This window comes from Phytophthora cinnamomi (assembly GCF_018691715.1).
Source record: "Phytophthora cinnamomi strain GKB4 chromosome Unknown Contig125, whole genome shotgun sequence".
Classification (NCBI taxonomy): Eukaryota; Oomycota; class Peronosporomycetes; order Peronosporales; family Peronosporaceae; genus Phytophthora; species Phytophthora cinnamomi.
In genome coordinates, this window is record NW_027151058.1 from 39,571 (window position 1) to 61,363 (window position 21,793).

At 58.4% G+C, this 21,793-nt stretch overlaps 12 protein-coding genes across 14 annotated transcripts; 7 read left to right on the plus strand and 5 right to left on the minus strand.

Annotated features, from left to right (window-relative positions):
* Positions 1 to 514: 514 nt before the first annotated feature.
* On the plus strand, positions 515 to 1,015 carry IUM83_18014 (Brefeldin A-inhibited guanine nucleotide-exchange protein 1; the record flags this gene model as incomplete). Its single annotated transcript, XM_067942987.1, has 1 exon — positions 515 to 1,015. The coding sequence occupies one exon, from the start codon at positions 515 to 517 to the stop codon at positions 1,013 to 1,015; it is 501 nt and encodes a 166-aa protein (XP_067780775.1).
* A 430-nt stretch (positions 1,016 to 1,445) lies between these two features.
* Positions 1,446 to 1,998, plus strand: IUM83_18015 (thioredoxin/dynein outer arm protein; the record flags this gene model as incomplete). The annotated part of the gene is made up of 3 exons (XM_067942988.1): positions 1,446 to 1,688; positions 1,751 to 1,822; positions 1,894 to 1,998. The coding sequence occupies 3 exons, from the start codon at positions 1,446 to 1,448 to the stop codon at positions 1,996 to 1,998; spliced, it is 420 nt and encodes a 139-aa protein (XP_067780776.1).
* Positions 1,999 to 2,416: 418 nt separating this feature from the next.
* IUM83_18016 (uncharacterized protein) lies at positions 2,417 to 3,780 on the minus strand (the record flags this gene model as incomplete). Of its 2 annotated transcripts, none has more annotated exons than XM_067942989.1 (4): positions 2,417 to 2,440; positions 2,520 to 2,544; positions 2,888 to 2,924; positions 3,096 to 3,780. In XM_067942989.1, 4 exons carry the CDS (start codon positions 3,778 to 3,780, stop codon positions 2,417 to 2,419), a joined length of 771 nt encoding a protein of 256 aa, XP_067780778.1. The 2 variants fall into 2 exon arrangements, with proteins under 2 accessions (XP_067780778.1, XP_067780777.1); XM_067942990.1 differs by having other exon boundaries at positions 2,838 to 2,924; positions 2,996 to 3,780.
* Positions 3,781 to 3,953: 173 nt separating this feature from the next.
* IUM83_18017 (uncharacterized protein) lies at positions 3,954 to 6,230 on the plus strand (the record flags this gene model as incomplete). The annotated part of the gene is made up of 1 exon (XM_067942991.1): positions 3,954 to 6,230. One exon carries the CDS (start codon positions 3,954 to 3,956, stop codon positions 6,228 to 6,230), a length of 2,277 nt encoding a protein of 758 aa, XP_067780779.1.
* A 215-nt stretch (positions 6,231 to 6,445) lies between these two features.
* On the plus strand, positions 6,446 to 7,810 carry IUM83_18018 (Arrestin domain-containing protein A; the record flags this gene model as incomplete). Its single annotated transcript, XM_067942992.1, has 4 exons — positions 6,446 to 6,550; positions 6,620 to 6,925; positions 7,035 to 7,567; positions 7,639 to 7,810. The coding sequence occupies 4 exons, from the start codon at positions 6,446 to 6,448 to the stop codon at positions 7,808 to 7,810; spliced, it is 1,116 nt and encodes a 371-aa protein (XP_067780819.1).
* Positions 7,811 to 7,914: 104 nt separating this feature from the next.
* On the minus strand, positions 7,915 to 9,594 carry IUM83_18019 (mitochondrial chaperone BCS1-B; the record flags this gene model as incomplete). Its single annotated transcript, XM_067942993.1, has 1 exon — positions 7,915 to 9,594. The coding sequence occupies one exon, from the start codon at positions 9,592 to 9,594 to the stop codon at positions 7,915 to 7,917; it is 1,680 nt and encodes a 559-aa protein (XP_067780773.1).
* A 598-nt stretch (positions 9,595 to 10,192) lies between these two features.
* On the plus strand, positions 10,193 to 11,854 carry IUM83_18020 (Arrestin domain-containing protein A; the record flags this gene model as incomplete). The annotated part of the gene is made up of 1 exon (XM_067942994.1): positions 10,193 to 11,854. The coding sequence occupies one exon, from the start codon at positions 10,193 to 10,195 to the stop codon at positions 11,852 to 11,854; it is 1,662 nt and encodes a 553-aa protein (XP_067780738.1).
* A 1,353-nt stretch (positions 11,855 to 13,207) lies between these two features.
* On the minus strand, positions 13,208 to 14,966 carry IUM83_18021 (Arrestin domain-containing protein A; the record flags this gene model as incomplete). Of its 2 annotated transcripts, XM_067942995.1 has the most annotated exons (2): positions 13,208 to 13,212; positions 13,499 to 14,966. In XM_067942995.1, 2 exons carry the CDS (start codon positions 14,964 to 14,966, stop codon positions 13,208 to 13,210), a joined length of 1,473 nt encoding a protein of 490 aa, XP_067780736.1. The 2 variants fall into 2 exon arrangements, with proteins under 2 accessions (XP_067780736.1, XP_067780737.1); XM_067942996.1 differs by lacking the exon at positions 13,208 to 13,212 and having other exon boundaries at positions 13,305 to 14,966.
* Positions 14,967 to 15,564: 598 nt separating this feature from the next.
* IUM83_18022 (mitochondrial chaperone BCS1-B) lies at positions 15,565 to 17,244 on the plus strand (the record flags this gene model as incomplete). Its single annotated transcript, XM_067942997.1, has 1 exon — positions 15,565 to 17,244. The coding sequence occupies one exon, from the start codon at positions 15,565 to 15,567 to the stop codon at positions 17,242 to 17,244; it is 1,680 nt and encodes a 559-aa protein (XP_067780740.1).
* A 206-nt stretch (positions 17,245 to 17,450) lies between these two features.
* Positions 17,451 to 18,582, plus strand: IUM83_18023 (Oligosaccharyl transferase complex, subunit OST3/OST6; the record flags this gene model as incomplete). The annotated part of the gene is made up of 2 exons (XM_067942998.1): positions 17,451 to 17,750; positions 17,824 to 18,582. The coding sequence occupies 2 exons, from the start codon at positions 17,451 to 17,453 to the stop codon at positions 18,580 to 18,582; spliced, it is 1,059 nt and encodes a 352-aa protein (XP_067780739.1).
* A 99-nt stretch (positions 18,583 to 18,681) lies between these two features.
* On the minus strand, positions 18,682 to 19,860 carry IUM83_18024 (arsenical-resistance protein; the record flags this gene model as incomplete). Its single annotated transcript, XM_067942999.1, has 1 exon — positions 18,682 to 19,860. One exon carries the CDS (start codon positions 19,858 to 19,860, stop codon positions 18,682 to 18,684), a length of 1,179 nt encoding a protein of 392 aa, XP_067780729.1.
* A 187-nt stretch (positions 19,861 to 20,047) lies between these two features.
* On the minus strand, positions 20,048 to 21,588 carry IUM83_18025 (phosphoacetylglucosamine mutase; the record flags this gene model as incomplete). The annotated part of the gene is made up of 2 exons (XM_067943000.1): positions 20,048 to 21,044; positions 21,125 to 21,588. 2 exons carry the CDS (start codon positions 21,586 to 21,588, stop codon positions 20,048 to 20,050), a joined length of 1,461 nt encoding a protein of 486 aa, XP_067780802.1.
* Positions 21,589 to 21,793: the final 205 nt, after the last annotated feature.

A 21,793-nucleotide genomic window follows, 5' to 3' on the forward strand; every position in this document is an offset into this window, starting at 1 on the left:
GCGAAATCGGTTTCAGACAAAGCGGTCAAAAAATAGAATCCTGAACTTCAGGACCTGCCGGACGGTCCCACCTGGAGCTAGTCTCCACCATGACACCTGTCAGCATGCGCAGCGCTTCTCTCTGCGGCGCAGGCGAGGTCGCTGCTGTGCGGACGCACCAGGATGTCTAGAGCCCCGCTCCGCCGCACACTCGCCGCCATCCTGCGACCTTAGTCTCCAGCCGGGTGGCGCCAGTTGGCGCTGCCAAGCCAATGTCATGGCTTGATGCCATTCCTGTCGCCGCGTCTCGAGCGTTAGGCTCAGTCCGGTACTGGCGTGCGTCGCGCAGCGACGGGTCAAGTGACGCACGTGGAGCGACCGGATGTCGAGCAAGTCGCCATCCTTGTCGCGTGCCAGCCAATGCTGCTGGTTAAATGCCAGACGATCAGTCGATAGCGCTGGCCGGGTCGCCGCTTGATCATTTCGGAACTCGCTGCAACTCGCACACTCACTTCTTGCCCTCTATCCGCCAACCATGTTGCCGCCTAACTCGCCCACCTACTCCGCCGTCGCCCTGAGCGACGTGCGCTGCTCCGTCGTGGCCACCCGCAAGGTGGCGGGCCACACCGACTACGCCATCCGCGTGCAGACCGACCGCTTCGGCGGCGAGGACCTCGTGTACCGCCGCTTCTCGGCCTTCCTGCAGCTGCAGCAGCTGGCGCGCCGCCACTTCCAGGAGCACGCTGTGTGCTGCGGCGGCGACAAGAGCTGCCTGCTCGCCTCCTGCCTCGAGCGCGTTTTTGTGGACACTGAGTTCCCAGTCATGCAGGGCCGCTTCCTCGGCAAGAACTCCAAGAGCGTCGTGCGCGAGCGCGTGCTGTTCCTCAACGCCTTCCTATTGGAGCTCGAGGAGGCGCTCTGCAAGTGTCCGCCCGTGGTCATGAACCGCTGCGAGAAGCAGGGCTGCAAGATCACCAAGCTGCTCAAGAGCTTCTACGGCTGTCTCGACGTCGCCAACGTTGACGACACCATGTAAACGGGCTACGACACCCACCCGTTACCTACTCCTGTCCCGACATTCAGCCAACTCGTATCACTGTTGCGTGTTCGCGACGCGGGTCCAAGTGACGACTCGGCGGCGCGACATTCGTCTCCACAGAGGTTGACTAGCTTTAAGCAGTGCACCGGCTCCTCCGAACGAAGGAGGGCTACACGAATCTGCGCGGCTTCTGGTGGTATGGTCACAACCCTGTTACATCAATTACTTATTAGGTCGACCAACTCGAAAGCGAGTGTAGATTATCTCCAGCCAGCACATGCACCAGCATGTAGATATTTAACAATTCAGCAAACGCCATTCATGCTACGCACTTCCTTCTTACTTTCCTTCATAAATTTAGCCTCGGGGTCAACCGTCGTCTAGATCTGCGTGAAGAGGCATTTGAAGAACTGATAAAGCGGGCGCAATGGAGCTGGTGACGAAGGTTCGTGACGCCGAGCACTGGGCGCAGGTGTTGGAGAGCAGCGAGAAGAAGCTCGTCGGTAGGGTTTTGTTCTTGAAGAAGGCGAAGAGCTCATCTTCTAAGGTTATAGTGGCAGTTGTCGATGTTCACAAGGACTGGTGTGGCCCGTGCAAGATCGTGGAGCCAACATACAAGCGCTTGGCGACAGACATCGATCACGCGGAGCGTCGACTCATGTTCACGACAGTACGATATAACCTTATACTTTGCCACGTTGATATTGAAATGCTGACATTATCACGTTCCAGCTAAATGTTGGTCTTCATATCGATGGCATCGAGGACACAGGGAGCTGCAAGCCTCGATTCCTGTTTTTTAAGGTTTGCTCTGTATCACGCTGGCTGTCACTTGGTGCTTCGACCAACTAACATTATTGGTCACTGGCGATCAGGATCGCAAGCACATCGCAGATGTGGATGGCGCGAACGCTCCGCAATTGGAGCAGCTTGTCAAGCAACACTTACCGCCTCTCGGAAATGATGACGAAGAAACCTGAACCTGCAGTATAGTCGCTAATGACAACACGAAGCTACACTTTTGCGGCTTAAAGGGACTTTTGTATTACAAGTCGTAAATATTCGGGGGGGGGGGGTCTTGGGGTCTGCGCGAACATTGGCGATCTTGTTTGCAGGTTAGATCGGAGCATTTATCAGCGAGTTTCAAAATATTAAGTACCGGTGCTGTGGCCGCCTGCTGCAAACTTAAGTCGAAGGATCACTTGAGGATGACGAGGAGAAGACAAAACCAGCGTCTTCTTGGCGACCAACTCGGCACCGCTTGCATGCATCCCTGCTGAAGCATTAGTCTTCGATGAATTTTCCTGCTTAAATAGTATTACTGTCAAACCTGTAAGAGAAATTCTGTGACTCGGAAAAGTTATGAGGTTAGCACTGCCTTCATCACAAATAGAGAAGTCAAAGGAACAGGTACGTGGTTGCCTAAATGAGACGAATAGGTGTACAAGTAAGTACACAGCTAAGGAAGCATAACAAAAAGGTGCGAGTTGATGTATCCTACCACAGTTGGTGCATTTCCAGTCCCCCTACACAACAAAGTCCAAATACGTTCTCAAATGTGTCACTATGGACATTTTTGCAAGCATAACAGAACTGTAACCACGTTACCGGCCACCAATCCATGTGTGGGGCGACCTTCTTGGATGACAGTGACACCTTAAGCTGGTAATGCCATCGGAGAGAATCATGAAAGTTAGTAGGATTGCCTACCAGCTCGCTGTGCCTTACTACCATTTGTATGAGTTCGCTCGTGTCAGTGGCCTGGCGAGGATAAAACGTTGGCGTGTTTGCTGATAGCCCAACACTCTGTGTGTAACACAGCCCATCTAAAGGATCCTTGTTGCCCGAAGATAAGCGAAAACCAGCCACAGGTGGTGCTTCCTTCTCTTCAAATGCCTCAGGTTCACTAAACATAACAGAAATGCAGGACCGTGTCAGTGTGGTCAAAGGGACGAAGGCTTCGCAACAACGGCTCACTATTGATGTAGTCCTGATGGAGTGAAGACTGGTAAGGCGTAGTATTTCTTGAACACCCGCCTAGGTTGGTCCACTCCCTCCTCCGTCTTCTTGTGCTCACCATGATTCTCCGTGAGCCCAGGCAGATTTCGCTTGCTGGCTTCAGCATAAGAAAGCTTCCCAAAACGTTCAATAGACTGCGCATTCACTGCAATCATCTCATCCTCCAACGCAGATAGTTCCACTGGTGTAATACTCCAAATAGTGTTGCCAGATTGTAAAGCGTCTTTGTCGAGCTCCTTCACTTCGGGTGCTAGTGGGCTCTTCAGCGACAGCACCGAGAAAGGCTGCGTTAGCTCGCGCATGTCTTCTTCAACTGTAGCACTCCACTTCATGGATGGAGTTTTTAAGCCACGGTCTGCGCTGAACGTCAGTGCGGGTTTCCCCTTCTTCACAATGTGCGATGTTTTGAGGGACGAATGCTGCGGCAACTGCTGGTAGTATCTCTTCGACGCCTCCGCCGCTCTGGGGGATGGCGGCTTGATCACCATATTGTCTCTAGTCGAAGCACCAGCGTCTGTGCTCAACACGTTCGTGATCTCCACTCCAAACCTTCTCGACGGGGCCTCACTGCATGTTGCAGTCGGCTCCAAAGGCGGAAGTGGGGGCGTCTTTCCCGGCCACGAGTTCTCTTCGTCCGACGGGGAGAGCGGCGGAAGTGGCGGGAACACTAGAGACGAAGGCGGAAGCTGGGGTCGCGATGTCGGTGGCGTGAAGTGCTGCGCGTTCTCCTTGTTGGACCCCATGGCTGTCGCTGCTGCTGCGCGTAGGAAAGTGCTGTCGGAGCAGCACAACTCGAAGCAGGAGTGAAGGTCAAACTTCAACTTTCAGTAAGTACGACTACAAAGCAGCATCGAGAGGATGGTACATTGTACCCTTTCTTTTCGCCCCATGTTGGCCACACACAGCTGCTCCGTCGATGCGTCCGCTGCGTCAAGTCGGCGCGCGCGCGCGGCTGCTGCGTGCGCCCCGGGCGCCTCCCCGCCTCGCTGCCCCGCTGTTCATCATTGCAGATGCCCCCTCCGTTTATTCGGCCCTAAATTATCCCGCGTCGGTGAGATTCCTACACGCAGAGCAAGCCGAAACGGAGCTGCTCGAGCCACACTCGACAACTCCCTCTGCTGTTGTGGAGGTTCCCACGAGCAACCAGTCTGAAGCGAACACCGAGCCCACCGCCACACTATTCGGGCGCATCAAGGACTCCAGAACGACTTACCACACGGCGCTGCAGGCGTTCAACGATCTGCGGTCCCGTGGCCTGAAGCTCAGCGAGGGGATGTATCTGTCGCTGCTGTACAAGGCGTCGCGAGAGGGACGGTACGAGCGCGTGTGGGACGACTACATTGCGTTCCAGGAGGACGAGAAGCAGGGAGAAGTGTTCTCGGTGCCCAGATCCCCGTCCACGTGGCCACGACTGACGCAGGCCAGGATGCAGATGCACCGCTTCGTGCTCTGGGCGATGCTTGACACGCAGCGGGAGCAGGCGATGGGATCGTTCTACCAAAGCGAGGTCATCGGAAAGCACAACTTGCTGGGTATCCACGAGGCTGACGCGCTCAACTTCTTGCTGAGGATGGAGTGCACAGCCAAAGTGCTGGACGAGCAGGACCAGGGGCTGCGACAGCGTGTGGAGACACTCCTCAACTCCTTAGACCGCCTCAAGTTACACACAAGCTATTCGTCCACACACGCGCTGTGCAGACTTATTTTTCACCGCCCGGAAATTTTCTTGGAGGAGAATGCGGAAGAGGACCAACAGGGCTCTGAACTCGACGCGGATGCCAAAAAAGCTTCTGGATTCACGGCCGGAAAAATTGGAAAGTGGATCATCGAGTACATGGAGCGATTTCCGAATGCTCTCCGGCTAGACCCGAAGCGACACTCGATTGCTGTAAGTGCTGCCGCAGCTGCAGACCAGCACAACGCGGCAAAGCTGCTGCTAGAGTACGCAGCCAAACATCACGTGCCGATAGACGCAGGCTCCTTCGCGCATGCAGTCGAGAGTGCTCCCGACGAAGTGAGCCGCTTGAAGGTCGCGGATTTGTACATGCACGCCAAGGAAAACGAGCTCATATACACAACGCAGGACACGGATAGCAGCATCATCAATTACCTCCTGCTTCATGCTGTGTGGGATGGCAACTTTAAGCACATGATGGAGCTCCTGCATGAAATGCAGCTGTACAACAACAAAATGAGCAACCGGGTGGTGCGTGAGCTCTTCAAAAGTATTGCGCAGTACCGCGCCAATATCCGCCATTCAGTGATCGGAAGTGACGCACATGACGACCGGAGACGTAGCGCCAGCGACACGACCAAGAAGTTGGCCGAATGCCCAACAATAATGGAGCTGTTCGAACGGTTCCCGGACGCCATTCCGCGCACGGTGCACTCGTTGTCTCAAGGAATCCTCCTGAGTCTGCATGCCGGAGACCTGGCGGTAGCACTTGAGCTCATGCGCGCAGCTCTCTGGGCCGAAGATGTTACGTTGCGGCCAGAAATTTATTCCCAGCTTCTGTATCCCCTGCTCGCAGGCGGCCAGCGCGGAGGAGACGAAGCTAGTGACGCCAGTGTGTTTGACCGTCTGGAGGTGGAGCGGTGCTATGACAAGCAGCACCCGAGGCAACGGACGCACCTGAACTCGCTGATTGTCAACATTTGCCAGTCCAACGACGACCTGTCCACGATGCTGGTGTGCTTGGACCGCTGGCAGGGACAAGGGCACCCGCCAATGAGCCGGCGAGTGATGAAGCGCATGTTTGAGGTGATCTCCAAGCAGATCCAGCAGCTCCAGCAGCAATGCGACGAGGTCACGCCTGGCACGGCGTTCATCGTGGATGGGGTGCAGCTTTCGTACTTGGCGTTCCTGCTGCGGTATCGCAAGATCGTGACGTGGGACGCCTGGACAATAGAGCGCGCGATCGTTCGCGCCCGCACGAGCGGCCTGCAGGCGGACGTGGTCGCGCTGCTGGCGGAGGCTGACTCGCGTAACCTCGTGCTCAACAGCGCTGCCTACGTGGTGTCGCTCTGCGTGCTCGAAGAGGTCGGCGAGCCATTCGCAGTCGTGGCTTGCGCGGAGAGGATGAAAGCGAGCGGCGTGTGGGACAAGACCGTGAGCAAGGACCCGGAGGTGCAAGCGGTCTTGGACCGCGCGTCCGCCAAGCTTGAGCAGGCGCCTCCAGGCCGCGAGCAGTAGATAGCCCCTCCAGTAGACCAGGCGACCTCGGCCAGCAATCAGAGCCTCCATGTTGAACGTCCAGCACTGTCCTTCGGCGCTTATTCCTTTGGCCAAAACATTACTGCGATTCCTGCTCTTCAAGTTGCTCAGCTCATCCCACGCCGAGCGTCTCCGCAGTCGGGTCAGTCGCCATTTGGGTCTGTGCAGCGCAGACGCCCGACACTTGCAGCGCCATGGCCGAGCTGAACTACGCCCTTATGCGCCAAGCCGTGCAGGTGGAGGAGGCCAAGCGCGCGCGACAGCGAGAGCACGTCAAGAACAACTACCATCGAAAGCAGGTGCGCTGGTGAGCCGTCGGCCTCGAGGGTATCTGCTAGCTGGCATCCTAACGCTCTTCGGCTTGGCAGAGCGTGATCAAGGCGCTGCGCCAGGAGATGCAGGGGCTGGAGCACGAGTACTCGCGTACGCTCCAGCGCAAGCAGCAGCAGTTGCAGTGGCGCGAGGTCGCGGAGGCGCTGGGCTGCGACGAGAGCCGCAAGCACTCGGACGACCTCGTGGAGCAGTACATGCAGCTGTCCATCAAGAAGGAGCGACTGCGCCAGGAGAACCAGGAGCTGGCGCTCATGACGGCGAAACACGCCAAGCTCCACCTCAGGGCGGAGAACTTGCTGGCCTCCAACGACCTGCCGCTGCTCAAGCCGCCCACGACGACGGTAGGTACACGCGCTCCTGCTTCTGGGGACCAGGGTGGTCCTCCCTGAGGCCCGTGGGACCGGCGAGGATGGGGTTTTACTCACGCGTGTTTGCTGTCTTGCCCTCCAGTTGAACAGCATGACCTTCGAGCCGATGACGATATCCGAGTGCCACCAAGTCGCCATCGAGGCGTATCAAGAGATCCGCGCGTTCCTCGAGAGCAACAACTACCTGACTACCGGCCACGAGCTGTTCGGGTGGACCGAACAGCGGCGAGAGGCGACGGACCATGTCAAGTTCACACTCAAAAAGAACTTCATGGGCTCCACGCCAGCGGAAATGTCGGCCCGTGCTTGGCGAGTAGTGTCGTCGCCGCAGGGTCTGGCAGGGCTCTATTCGTCCACGATGCGCGTGTCTCTCAAGGTGCTTCAGGTCGTCGACAACCACAACGTCATCATGCACCGTGTGCTTCAACCCGCGCGCACCAAGAAGATGGTTCGATCTCTATTCCTAGTGTCGCGCTTCCACGTGGAGAGCGGCGGCTACATGGTCCTGTTCCGGTCTGTCAATCGCAACCGGCTGCAGAACCGGTGCCATGGCGACATATTCGAGTCTGTGTGGGATGAGGGCGTGGATGACGAGTGGCTTGACTTGTTTGCATGGTACGTGATTGTTGGGGAATCGGTAGTGAAGGAGAGGTTTGTTAATTTTTATTGTGGTCAACTTGTCGTAGGACGCTTTTCGAAGACGTCCCCGAGAACAACAAAGCCCTTACGTTCAGCTACGGCGGTATCGTCTACAGTACGGAAGCAGTCGGGACCCACGTGTGGATGCTGGAGATTTTAATGCTTGCCATCCAGTGGGAGACCAAGGTCGTGGGGCCAACTTTCAAGCTGTGCGCCTGACCCTAACGGGAAGGAAACGACCGTGGCCAACTACGACTACGAATGAATCAATCAAATTAAGGTTTACGAGGAGAAATGAAGTCTAGCATGGTACAGGGTGTCGTTTAGTGCCTCGCAGCGAGGCGCTCGAAGCCGCCCAGCACCGCGTCCACGTCGTCGTGCTCGGCACAGAGCTCCTCGATCTCCGCCGGCGTGAAAGTTTGCGACGAGAGCTCGAAGGCCTCGCCCAGCCGACGGACCTGAGACTCGGCCAGTGTGGCCACGCAGTAGTACTCGATCATCTGCTGGATCTGCGTGCAGCCCATGTAGCCCAGCAGCAGCTTCTTGTTCACGCGGCCGGGACGCACGAGCGCCGGATCGAGCTTCTCCGGGTGGTTCGTCGTCATGATCACGATGCGGCCCGGACAGTCGATGACGCCGTCCAGCACGTTGAGCAGCCCCGACAGGTTGAGCTTGTCGTTGCGCATGTTGTACTTCTTCTCGTCCTCGAGACAGGCCTTGATCATCGAGGACACGAGCTTGTCATCGTCGGACTGCGGCGGCTTGTCGGAGGCGGCTGCGTCTGCGCTCTTGGTGTCCGTCGCTTCGCTCGCGCGCGCCTTGACGATGGAAGACGCGCAGTCGATGTCCTCCATGACGAAGACGGCGTCCTCGAAGCCCATGTCGATGGGCGAGTCCAGCCCCTGCACCGCGAACTTCATGTCGAAGAGCGCGTCGAGCAACTGCTGGTTGGTCTTGATCTTGCCGAGCGAGATGGTGACCACATGCCGCTTGGTGTACTGCGCGATGGCCTTGATGAGGCTGGTCTTGCCCGTGCCGGGCGGGCCGTGCAGCAAGAGGCCGAGCTTGTACGGGAAGCCCTTGATGGCGAACTTGCCCGAGCGCGACGCGAAGTTGTCGAGCAGCTGCAGCACCTGCTGCTTCTCCTCGAAGAAGAGGTTGTCGAACGTCTTCTCTTCGCCCAGCGCGTAGCGCTTGTAGGCGACCACGGGCGTGGTGTTGTTGTCTCCGTCGCTGCTGCCGGTCGCCGTATCCGCTTGGACGTAGAAGTAGCGGGCCTTGTCCTCCACGTGTTTGCGGCGCTCGATGGCCTGGTAGTTCCTGAAGGCCCGGTCGATGATGGCGTCGATGCGCTTGGAGGCGTCGGGCAGGGCCGACTCGAAGCGGAAATTCACCGTCGACTCCTTGACGGTGGCTTTCTTGTCACCGCTGGAGCTCTCGGGCGCGACGGTCTCGTGCTTAAAGTACACGCCCGGCTCGATCTTGATCCACTCGTTGAGCGGGGGCAGCGCCTCGACGTTCAGGCGGTTGACCTCGCCGCAGTACTCGCCGTCGTCGTCGTCACCATTCGAGGACTCGGAGCCCGTCGTGGAGCAGTCGGACTCGCTGACGGCCGCGTCCAGCAGGGCCTTGGTGGTCCTGGGCCTCCTCTTGATCTTCTCGAGCAGCTCGTACTGCGCGTTCTTGCTCTTGAGGTCCAGCACGCCGGCTAGGTAGAGCGAGATGGCCTTCTGCAGCAGGTGGTTCTTCTGGTCGTAGTCCCAGACCTTGCCCCAGCGGTTGAAGCGCTGCTTGACCTCGATGACCCGCGAGACGCGGCGCTCCTCCTTCGGCGGGAAGAGCAGGTGCCTGAGCATGGCGGCGAGCGACTTGGGCGACTGCTGCACGTAGGCCACGACCTTCTGGATGAGCAGTGGCACGAGCATGCAGAGCAGCGTGTCGACCAGCACGTTGTGCGTGCGGAAGGTGTTGATGAGTCCGAACTCGACGGCCGTGGAGCTCATGACGGCGGCGCGACTACTGTAGCGTGGGAGGAGTGTGTTGGGTGGTTCGTGCGACTCGGCGCAAATTTGGAAGTGAACTCTTGATGTTCGAGCTGCAAATGCACTTCCATCGGTCTGTATCATAGTGGCGAGGTGCACCCATTTCCACCGAAGAGGCACTTCGCTCGCTAGCCAATCAGCGGCACTAGTTGAAGTTGCCGTGAATGATGGTGGGTTGAAACCTGCGAGATCGCGTACCATGCGGTCTTGCGACGTATCGGTCACCCGGATCGTATTTGTATGTGAAACCAGTTGCTTCTGTGAATTCATTTATAGGTAGCAACCTAATACGCAGGGAATGGAGTATGCAATTATCACAACACACGGTCTGATCCCCTCACCATCACTCACGCTTTCGATAGTCGAACTTTCTGGGTCTGGGTTCAGGACGGCGGAAAGCTACATGAGTTTGAACACTGACGCACAGACTCGAACGCTTCACCACCGCCTTCGCCTTCGCCTCGAACAGCTCATTGTCCAATTTACCACCCGCGCGGCACGCACACTCACGCCACCCCACCCCACCCCGGCCACTGCACCGCCCGCAAAGCTGACAACCATGGACAACACGACGGCGACGACCCCGCTCAACCCAACGGACGAGTTCCTGCGCGGCCTCAGCACCGGCTACGTCGTGGTGGACGCATTCGTGTGCCTCGTGGTGTCGCTGCTGCTGCAGCAGCTCGTCACGTACCTGCAGGGCTCGGGCGACTCGCTGCTCAGCCGCCTGTACGCGCTGGTCTTCGGGGCGAAGGAGCCCGAGGGCGTATACCGCATCATCGGCATCACGCAGCGCTTTAGCTCCGAGGGCCACAAGATCTGGGACTACGAGCAGAAGAACCATCTGCTGCAGAAGGCCATCTCGCTCTACCTGGCCGACGTGCTGGACCTGACCAACAAGGACGCCAAGTACGATCTGCTGCACCGACCGCAGAAGAAGACCAAGACGCTCGCGGCCAGCGACGACGGCGACACGAGCGAGTCTTCGTACGACTCGAACGGCGACGACTCGGACGACGAGGGCTACTGCGGCGCCGTGGACGGTCTGTGCTGGGAGGCGCTGCCCCAGGAGAACGAGTGGATCGAGGTGGAGGAGGGCATCCAGTTCAAGCACGAGACCGTCGAGCCCGAGGACAAGGAGGAGAAGAAGACCAAGACGCTCACGGAGACCAACGTCAACTTCAAGTTCTTCTCGACGCTGCCCGACGGCTCCGAGCGCATCGACGCGCTGATCAAGCGCGCCTACAAAAACTACCAGGACATGGAGCGCAAGCGGTACACTAAGGACACGCTCCGCTACTACTACATCCAGACTGGCGGACCCAGCATCCTGGACAAGGACGCCCAGGTGAAGTACAAGCGGTACGCGCTGGGCGAGGAGAAGACGTTCGACAACCTCTTCTTCGAGGAGAAGGAGAACGTGGTGCAGCTGCTCGACAACTTCACCAACAAGTCCGGAAAGTTCGCGATCAAGGGGTTCCCGTACAAGCTCGGCCTCTTGCTGCACGGCCCGCCCGGTACAGGCAAAACCAGTCTCATCAAGGCCATCGCCCAACACACACGGCGGCATATCGTGACGATTTCGCTCGGCAAGATCCACACGAACCAGCAGCTGCTCGACGCACTCTTCGACATGAAGTTCGCGGTGCAAGGGCTAGATTCCCCCGTCGAAATGGACTTTGAGGATGTCGTGTTTGTCATGGAGGATATCGACTGCGCGTCTTCCATCGTGAATGCCCGCAGCGACAGCGACACGAAGCCGAGCAAGGCTGATCGCATGTTCGACAGCCAGAAGAAGGCAATGGAGGAGGACCCCGAGGACGGCGTGGCAGGACTGATGGGCCCCATGCTCAAACCGAAGGGTGTTGAAGACAAACTGAGCCTCTCGGGGCTGCTCAATGTACTCGATGGCGTCATCGACTGTCCAGGCCGCATCGTGATCATGACGACGAACCACCCGGAGAAGCTCGACCCGGCGCTCGTGCGTCCCGGCCGCGTGAACAAGAAGTTGCTGCTAGGACACATGGGCCCCGAGCAGGTGCAGCAGATGATCGAGTACTACTGCGACTCAAGTCTGTCCGAGGAGCAGCAAGCGCGTTTGGACGCCCTCGTCGTCGTGAAGCGGACCCAGTTCACACCTGCAGAGGTGGAAGAGTTTTGTGCCGAGTTTGACGATGTTGACTCGATTCTGGGTGGGCTTGAGCGAGCTCATGAGGCCTAGAAGCTACGAGTAAATTTCAAAATACACTAGATGCATTTTTTTCGAATTGCTAGATGATTCAACGAAGCGTTGAAAGCTGGTGAATTGGATCACGCATCCTCAAACTAGGGACAACCATGAGGTTGCTAGCAAATGGAATGCCCAGTAATTAGTTAGTTTATCAGCTTTAGCAACTTGACATTCTCTTGCCGTTCTGCTATTGTACTGGAGACTACTAGATGCCAAGAAGTTGCAGGCTGTGCAGTGATGGCCAAAAATACATTGCTGGGCATTGTAAAAAAGTAAAAAGCACGCAATATCTACTGCAACTACTCTCCGGTCCTGCAGTAAGTACTGCAATACCTGGTTTGTTTGCAATACTATTGCAATACTACTCCTCAACACTAGCGTCGCTGCTGCCGTTGCCCCCCCCCCCTTTCATCGCCACCTAAATACGCTCAACTCCTTCCCGGACAGGTACTGCTCACGAACAAATCCCAGTGGATTAGGTTGAGCACGAATACTCTGCTCGTATCTCTCCATGTAATCATCTCCAATGCAGCTCGCGAGATGCTTCCGCACGTTCGAGAATCCAGACTTCCAAGTCTGTTTGGTCTGGTGGGGCACTTTCGGCATTGATACGAGACCACGCCGTCGGCGAGAGATGTTGCAGTAGAAGCGGACGTCGCCAGGAACGCTGTCGATCGAAAGTGGGCTGGAGTGGAGGGCCATGGCGTCTGCTGGTTAGAAGGCAAAAACCAAAGTGAGACCTGCTCACAGCTCCAGCTAACGAGTTCGCGCCCAAATTTGGAGGCCGAGCTCTCGTGACCACACGCGTCGCAGTTCGCGCCAAAGCGCTCGATGCGTAAATCAGCGGGACCTTTGGATATCACCTTGAAAAGGGATCGTACTGCAATATCCGGCGGCGCTGCAATACGTATTGCAATACCCCAGAGCGCTTGCAATAAAGTATTTCTACTGGTATTGCAAAATGCCAATACCCGCAATACATTTTTGGCCATCACTGAGGCTGTGTATTGCGATAATAGCTTAACTTATCATTGATGCTATACAAAACCCGGAAGAGCTTCCCCATCTAGGCTTCACCTTCGATGTCTACTTCCAGCCTCGACTCCAAGCTGTTTGAAGGATTTCGATCATCGAATCCAAGCGCTTTCGAGTGTCAGAATATGAATTGGCTGTGCCTGTCGAACGATGCCGTAATGTATTTGGTTTTTCAGCGTCCGTTTCTTAGTGCCACGTCTCAACCAGTGCTGCTGAGCACAAGTAAAAGCAGTGTTCTCATCTTGCAATCGCAAAACACGATTTATTAGGTTAGGTTGGTACGTACGACGGAAAAGATACATTAGTTTCTCATCCTACGATTCACGAACATCCTCCACTTCATTTTCCTACCCCAACACAGCCAAATGAAATGCATCTAGTGTATTTTGAAATTTACTCGTAGCTTCTAGGCCTCATGAGCTCGCTCAAGCCCACCCAGAATCGAGTCAACATCGTCAAACTCGGCACAAAACTCTTCCACCTCTGCAGGTGTGAACTGGGTCCGCTTCACGACGACGAGGGCGTCCAAACGCGCTTGCTGCTCCTCGGACAGACTTGAGTCGCAGTAGTACTCGATCATCTGCTGCACCTGCTCGGGGCCCATGTGTCCTAGCAGCAACTTCTTGTTCACGCGGCCGGGACGCACGAGCGCCGGGTCGAGCTTCTCCGGGTGGTTCGTCGTCATGATCACGATGCGGCCTGGACAGTCGATGACGCCATCGAGTACATTGAGCAGCCCCGAGAGGCTCAGTTTGTCTTCAACACCCTTCGGTTTGAGCATGGGGCCCATCAGTCCTGCCACGCCGTCCTCGGGGTCCTCCTCCATTGCCTTCTTCTGGCTGTCGAACATGCGATCAGCCTTGCTCGGCTTCGTGTCGCTGTCGCTGCGGGCATTCACGATGGAAGACGCGCAGTCGATATCCTCCATGACAAACACGACATCCTCAAAGTCCATTTCGACGGGGGAATCTAGCCCTTGCACCGCGAACTTCATGTCGAAGAGTGCGTCGAGCAGCTGCTGGTTCGTGTGGATCTTGCCGAGCGAAATCGTCACGATATGCCGCCGTGTGTGTTGGGCGATGGCCTTGATGAGACTGGTTTTGCCTGTACCGGGCGGGCCGTGCAGCAAGAGGCCGAGCTTGTACGGGAACCCCTTGATCGCGAACTTTCCGGACTTGTTGGTGAAGTTGTCGAGCAGCTGCACCACGTTCTCCTTCTCCTCGAAGAAGAGGTTGTCGAACGTCTTCTCCTCGCCCAGCGCGTACCGCTTGTACTTCACCTGGGCGTCCTTGTCCAGGATGCTGGGTCCGCCAGTCTGGATGTAGTAGTAGCGGAGCGTGTCCTTAGTGTACCGCTTGCGCTCCATGTCCTGGTAGTTTTTGTAGGCGCGCTTGATCAGCGCGTCGATGCGCTCGGAGCCGTCGGGCAGCGTCGAGAAGAACTTGAAGTTGACGTTGGTCTCCGTGAGCGTCTTGGTCTTCTTCTCCTCCTTGTCCTCGGGCTCGACGGTCTCGTGCTTGAACTGGATGCCCTCCTCCACCTCGATCCACTCGTTCTCCTGGGGCAGCGCCTCCCAGCACAGACCGTCCACGGCGCCGCAGTAGCCCTCGTCGTCCGAGTCGTCGCCGTTCGAGTCGTACGAAGACTCGCTCGTGTCGCCGTCGTCGCTGGCCGCGAGCGTCTTGGTCTTCTTCTGCGGTCGGTGCAGCAGATCGTACTTGGCGTCCTTGTTGGTCAGGTCCAGCACGTCGGCCAGGTAGAGCGAGATGGCCTTCTGCAGCAGATGGTTCTTCTGCTCGTAGTCCCAGATCTTGTGGCCCTCGGAGCTAAAGCGCTGCGTGATGCCGATGATGCGGTATACGCCCTCGGGCTCCTTCGCCCCGAAGACCAGCGCGTACAGGCGGCTGAGCAGCGAGTCGCCCGAGCCCTGCAGGTACGTGACGAGCTGCTGCAGCAGCAGCGACACCACGAGGCACACGAATGCGTCCACCACGACGTAGCCGGTGCTGAGGCCGCGCAGGAACTCGTCCGTTGGGTTGAGCGGGGTCGTCGCCGTCGTGTTGTCCATGGTTGTCAGCTTTGCGGGCGGTGCAGTGGCCGGGGTGGGGTGGGGTGGCGTGAGTGTGCGTGCCGCGCGGGTGGTAAATTGGACAATGAGCTGTTCGAGGCGAAGGCGAAGGCGGTGGTGAAGCGTTCGAGTCTGTGCGTCAGTGTTCAAACTCATGTAGCTTTCCGCCGTCCTGAACCCAGACCCAGAAAGTTCGACTATCGAAAGCGTGAGTGATGGTGAGGGGATCAGACCGTGTGTTGTGATAATTGCATACTCCATTCCCTGCGTATTAGGTTGCTACCTATAAATGAATTCACAGAAGCAACTGGTTTCACATACAAATACGATCCGGGTGACCGATACGTCGCAAGACCGCATGGTACGCGATCTCGCAGGTTTCAACCCACCATCATTCACGGCAACTTCAACTAGTGCCGCTGATTGGCTAGCGAGCGAAGTGCCTCTTCGGTGGAAATGGGTGCACCTCGCCACTATGATACAGACCGATGGAAGTGCATTTGCAGCTCGAACATCAAGAGTTCACTTCCAAATTTGCGCCGAGTCGCACGAACCACCCAACACACTCCTCCCACGCTACAGTAGTCGCGCCGCCGTCATGAGCTCCACGGCCGTCGAGTTCGGACTCATCAACACCTTCCGCACGCACAACGTGCTGGTCGACACGCTGCTCTGCATGCTCGTGCCACTGCTCATCCAGAAGGTCGTGGCCTACGTGCAGCAGTCGCCCAAGTCGCTCGCCGCCATGCTCAGGCACCTGCTCTTCCCGCCGAAGGAGGAGCGCCGCGTCTCGCGGGTCATCGAGGTCAAGCAGCGCTTCAACCGCTGGGGCAAGGTCTGGGACTACGACCAGAAGAACCACCTGCTGCAGAAGGCCATCTCGCTCTACCTAGCCGGCGTGCTGGACCTCAAGAGCAAGAACGCGCAGTACGAGCTGCTCGAGAAGATCAAGAGGAGGCCCAGGACCACCAAGGCCCTGCTGGACGCGGCCGTCAGCGAGTCCGACTGCTCCACGACGGGCTCCGAGTCCTCGAATGGTGACGACGACGACGGCGAGTACTGCGGCGAGGTCAACCGCCTGAACGTCGAGGCGCTGCCCCCGCTCAACGAGTGGATCAAGATCGAGCCGGGCGTGTACTTTAAGCACGAGACCGTCGCGCCCGAGAGCTCCAGCGGTGACAAGAAAGCCACCGTCAAGGAGTCGACGGTGAATTTCCGCTTCGAGTCGGCCCTGCCCGACGCCTCCAAGCGCATCGACGCCATCATCGACCGGGCCTTCAGGAACTACCAGGCCATCGAGCGCCGCAAACACGTGGAGGACAAGGCCCGCTACTTCTACGTCCAAGCGGATACGGCGACCGGCAGCAGCGACGGAGACAACAACACCACGCCCGTGGTCGCCTACAAGCGCTACGCGCTGGGCGAAGAGAAGACGTTCGACAACCTCTTCTTCGAGGAGAAGCAGCAGGTGCTGCAGCTGCTCGACAACTTCGCGTCGCGCTCGGGCAAGTTCGCCATCAAGGGCTTCCCGTACAAGCTCGGCCTCTTGCTGCACGGCCCGCCCGGCACGGGCAAGACCAGCCTCATCAAGGCCATCGCGCAGTACACCAAGCGGCATGTGGTCACCATCTCGCTCGGCAAGATCAAGACCAACCAGCAGTTGCTCGACGCGCTCTTCGACATGAAGTTCGCGGTGCAGGGGCTGGACTCGCCCATCGACATGGGCTTCGAGGACGCCGTCTTCGTCATGGAGGACATCGACTGCGCGTCTTCCATCGTCAAGGCGCGCGCGAGCGAAGCGACGGACACCAAGAGCGCAGACGCAGCCGCCTCCGACAAGCCGCCGCAGTCCGACGATGACAAGCTCGTGTCCTCGATGATCAAGGCCTGTCTCGAGGACGAGAAGAAGTACAACATGCGCAACGACAAGCTCAACCTGTCGGGGCTGCTCAACGTGCTGGACGGCGTCATCGACTGTCCGGGCCGCATCGTGATCATGACGACGAACCACCCGGAGAAGCTCGATCCGGCGCTCGTGCGTCCCGGCCGCGTGAACAAGAAGCTGCTGCTGGGCTACATGGGCTGCACGCAGATCCAGCAGATGATCGAGTACTACTGCGTGGCCACACTGGCCGAGTCTCAGGTCCGTCGGCTGGGCGAGGCCTTCGAGCTCTCGTCGCAAACTTTCACGCCGGCGGAGATCGAGGAGCTCTGTGCCGAGCACGACGACGTGGACGCGGTGCTGGGCGGCTTCGAGCGCCTCGCTGCGAGGCACTAAGACAGTACCCTGTATAATAGCATGTATATAAATTCTTAAGCGACCGATGAAAACACATATTTCGGGGTACGATGAATCGGTGCCGCACCAATCTGGTCGCCGCGCTCTGCTGCGGCGCCGCTGCAGTCTCTGGCGCCTTCTCTCCGCTCCCAGACAGCCCACTGCAGAGCGTGGATGGGTCTGCGCTGTTCGTCCTGCAAGACTCGATGGACTCGTCGCTCGCGTGGGCTGAATACGAGCGCTTCCTGCTGTCGAGGAGTCGGGCGACTCCCCTGCTGCTCTACTTCGCCCCCGACCCCACCTGCTTCAACGACGAAGGAGAAGACGAAGGCGAAGACGACCAAGTGCAGACAGCAACCAAGCCTCTCACTCCCGCCCAACAGGCCTGCGTGCGTCATGGGGAGTTGCTGGAATCGGCCATGGAACGCGCAGCAGAGACCCTATCCAGGCCGCAGCCTCCCGTCGTCCGCGTGGATGTCCGCGCGTGGCCCAAGATGCTGCACTATGTGAGTGCAATAGAACTGTGGTAGACTCTGTTGTTGTGCCGCTACTAACGAGACTGGTGCTATCGTTGTGCAGCACCTGGTCTCAACGACGCCGTCGCTGCTGTGGATGCCTGGACGCTCGTCCGGCCGCTTCCAGCGCTACCCGCACGTGGAGACCAACTTCCTGGAGCTGAGCATCAACGGATCGCTGTTTGCGGGAAAATTGAGCGACATCGACTTCAGTGAGGGTCGGGAGGGCCTACAGCAGAGCGGAATGGCCAAAGACGCGGTGGCTGCAGAGGTGACTGCGTTCGTGCGTCTGTGCCAAGAGCGAAGCGGCTACCTTGTGCGCAATGCGCGTGGGGGACTCTCACCAGCGGTGCCAGTCAGCCACAGTCCTGGAGAAGACGCGTTCTCGGTGCTGGAGCTTATTCCGATCTTTGGCTTCCTGGCGTTCATTGCCTTTGTGATCAACGAGAACCGTGAGTTCGTTATGGGGGTGGTGCGCACGAAACTCTTTTGGTTCGTGCTGTGCCTGGGGGTCATCTACGTCGCACTGAGTGGGCTCTTCCACTCGATCATCCACCAGCGAGCCTGGTACTACTTCGGTCGGGTGCATGGCTTCGTGTTCGTTTATCCGAGCTCGCGGCGGCAATTCGTGCTGGAGGGGCTGGTGAATGGCACCTGGAGCTTCTGGCTGTCCCTGGGAGTGATGAGTATTTCGGACGTGGCGCCGACGCTGCGCTCGCGCCTCGCGCGGGAGGAAGTCATTCGTTGGTCGCTGCTGCTCGTGGTCGTCTCGTACATGGCGTTGTATATGACGTTCCTGATGAAGTACAGGTGGTTGGCCTAGAGAGTCCCATGAACTCGAATACAAGGTCTTCTGGTGAGCTAACGAGCAAAATTGATTCTTGAATGTGACGTTTACTTGCATGGCACGGTGATATTTGATCTAGACAGCAACTGGAGACTCGATGACCAGCTCTTTAGATGTTACTGCAGATAGCTGGCTTGTAGACTTGCCGCGCTGGTCTTCCCCAACTTTCTTCGGTCGCTTTTCCAGCCACAGCGAGAGATACACTAGCGCAAGCATGGTCGGAATCTCAATGAGCGCTGCGACGACGCTCATCATTGCTGGGTCGGAATCCAGACCGAAGGTGGCCACGGCGACACCTAACGACAGCTCGTAGTTGTTGCTGGTTGCTGTGAATGCCAGCGTGACGCTCTGTGCGTGCGTGGCGCCGCAAGTCTGGCTCATGAAGAGGGAGCCTGTAAACATGACGACGAAGTAGATCATGAAGGGCACCATCGAAAACAGCACCGAGCCGAAGGTGGTCGTGATGCGTTGGCTCTGCGACGCGAACAGCACCACGATCGTGAACAGCAGCGCAACCACCGCTACGACGTCCAGGCGAGGCGTGAACTCGTCAAAGTACCATGCGTTGCCCTTCCAGCGGCGAAGGAAGACCCACCCCGAGATTCCGAGCACGAAAGGGATGCCCATGTAGATACCCACGTTGCTGGCCACCTCGCCTACAGATATGTGGAGGCTTTCTTGCTCTCGAGAAGCATCGTCGATCCCCATGGCGCTCGGCATCGTGCCGAGGAAGAAGCTCGCGTAGAAGGAGTAGAGCGCCATGGTCCAGACGGAGTTGACGGCGATGAGAGCGGCTCCGTACTCGAGGTCACCCCCCGCGAGGGCGATCCAGATCATGACCATGCCGATGCAGCGGGAGCAGCCCACGAGGCTGAAGCCGGCCATGAAGCCCGTGTCGTCGTGGAAGAAGGCCGCGGCCAGCAAGAACATGAGGAATGGGCCCGCGACCCAATTTTGAGCCGTCGTGAGCAGCAGCAGACGCCAGTCGCGGAACACGGCGCCGACCATTTCCCAGCGGACGTTGGCGAGCGGCGGGTACATCATGGCCAGCAGCCCCGCGCCCACCAGCAGGTTCATGCTCCCCACGGTCGTGGATTCGATGAAGGCGTGCACGGCCGAGAGCTGGCCGAGGCCGATGCCCGCGCCCGCCGAGAGCAGAATCCACAGCGTCAGGAAGCGGTCGAGCACTGACAGTTGGCCAGCGATTCCGCCGCCGGCGGCGGGGCTGTCCTCGTGGTAGTCGCTCTCCACCATGCCTCACGAGCTGCCCAATGAAGAAGTGGATGGCGCACGCCGTCGGTGGTAATGCGGTCGTAAACGCGCTAATCGTTTGTGTATGCAATGCCTGACACGACGCGGAGTTCATCATGGCTGGTGAGTACGGCACGGGGCTTGATTAATTGCTTACTACTTGCTAACTACCTACCTACCTACTTGCTGCCTAGTGGACATGGCCACACGTCTTGCATTTCTTGTTCCAGACCTGGTGGACGTGCGCCACGAAGACCTGACAGTTGCAGGAGCTGCACGTCCCCATCATGCGAGATCTCTCGGCCAGCACCTCCTTGTGCTCCTGGATGCCACGCATGGCTCGGTCCAGCGCCTCATAAAGCGGTCTCGCGGCCATGGGTTGCCCCACTGCTCCGCCGAGCAGCGCACTCGCCTCCAGGTCCTGTCCGTAAAACTTGCGGTTCAGGTCGTTGCGCGTGGCGATCACGGAGCCTTGCAACGAGATGCCTGCATACAGGCCCTTGCTGATCGAGTAGCTGTAGTTGCCGTTGAGCCCGGAGCTGCTGATCGCCGCTGCAGCCGCAGCCGAGCGGCCGTAGGGACCCACGGCGACGTCGAGGCCCGCGCCCAAGTTCACCTGAGGCGAGTGGAAGACCTGCACGGCTGCAGGGGAGCCGAGAATGATCATGACCTCGACGATCTCTCCGCCGATCTCAAAGCCGCCGCCCAGCCCCACCGTGCCAATGGCCGAGGGCGCCGACCACGATCCGTCTGGCAGCCGCGAGATGACAATGCCCGTGCCGACCTTGCCGACCACGAGAAAGCCAGCCTTGATGATCGTCATGATGGCCAAGCCATGGGCGTTCTCGAGCATGGAGATCGGGATGGACCTGTCCCCGGACGCACCCGAGTCGCCCCGGAAGAAGTTGCCGACGATGTCGGCTGCGTTCGTGCACTCCTTCTCCAGCGAGGGCGAGAACGGCACGTGCAGCCTTGACTTGGCTTCGTGCGGCGCCGTCTCCGCGTTCGCCTTGGCGAATCGCGCCACCAAATCCGCTTGCAGCGGACGCAGCTCGGGCGAGCAGTGCAAGCAAACGCGCTGCGGAATGGACGGGTCGTAGCCCCTGGCGCCTTCGATCTGGCCTCCTTCCGGGATCAACAGCATCAGCGGCGAGCAGTTGCCGCAGACGTAGCGGCCGCAAGCACGACTGCAGGCAGCATGAGAGAGAGGAAGTATCAGTTAGTGTCTGAGGATAAGGCATGTATCCCATCAAGTACAATAGCTCACCATTGATGCCGGCGCTTAGTGACGTCGAAGGCCAGCGCGCAGACGTCGCAGTTGGGGTGGTCCGAGTATCGTCCCTTGAGGATCCCGGAGCCGCCGGAGGACGACAGCACGCGTCGCCCACTGCCCTCCTGCCCGCCACTGGACGAGGCCGAGGACGCGGACGAGCCGCGGGCGTTGGCTCCGGCCGGCACAGCTCCGTCTCCGTCCACGTACACGACGGGGATGGCCGGCGGCATGCTGCTGGAGTGCCGGTACAGCAGCGCCTTCTGGTCGCGCTCCTCGAACGACATTTGCTCCTGGAATCGCGGCGGTGTCCGCTGCTGGCTGATCTGCTGCTGCTGCTGCTGCTGCTGCTGCTGCTGCTGTTGCTGTTGCTGGTGCTGGTCATCGGGCGGGTAGGGCGCGCCGCACTCGGAGCAGAAGCGGCCACTGCCGCTAGCCCCGCAGAGAGAACACAGGGGCATGTTTGCTGTTCGGGAGGCCGATTGAGAAATGCGATGGCTCTGTCCGCTGGACTCCAGAGCGAGTACAAATCCAGCAAGTGCGGCTAGGAGGTGTGACTCAATCGGATATTCCGCTGCAACAAGCGGTAAGGCTGGTACAAGACGAAGCGACTTCAATTTGCACGTCTGATCTCTGTCTTACGATGCCTGCGCCTACTGCGGCCAT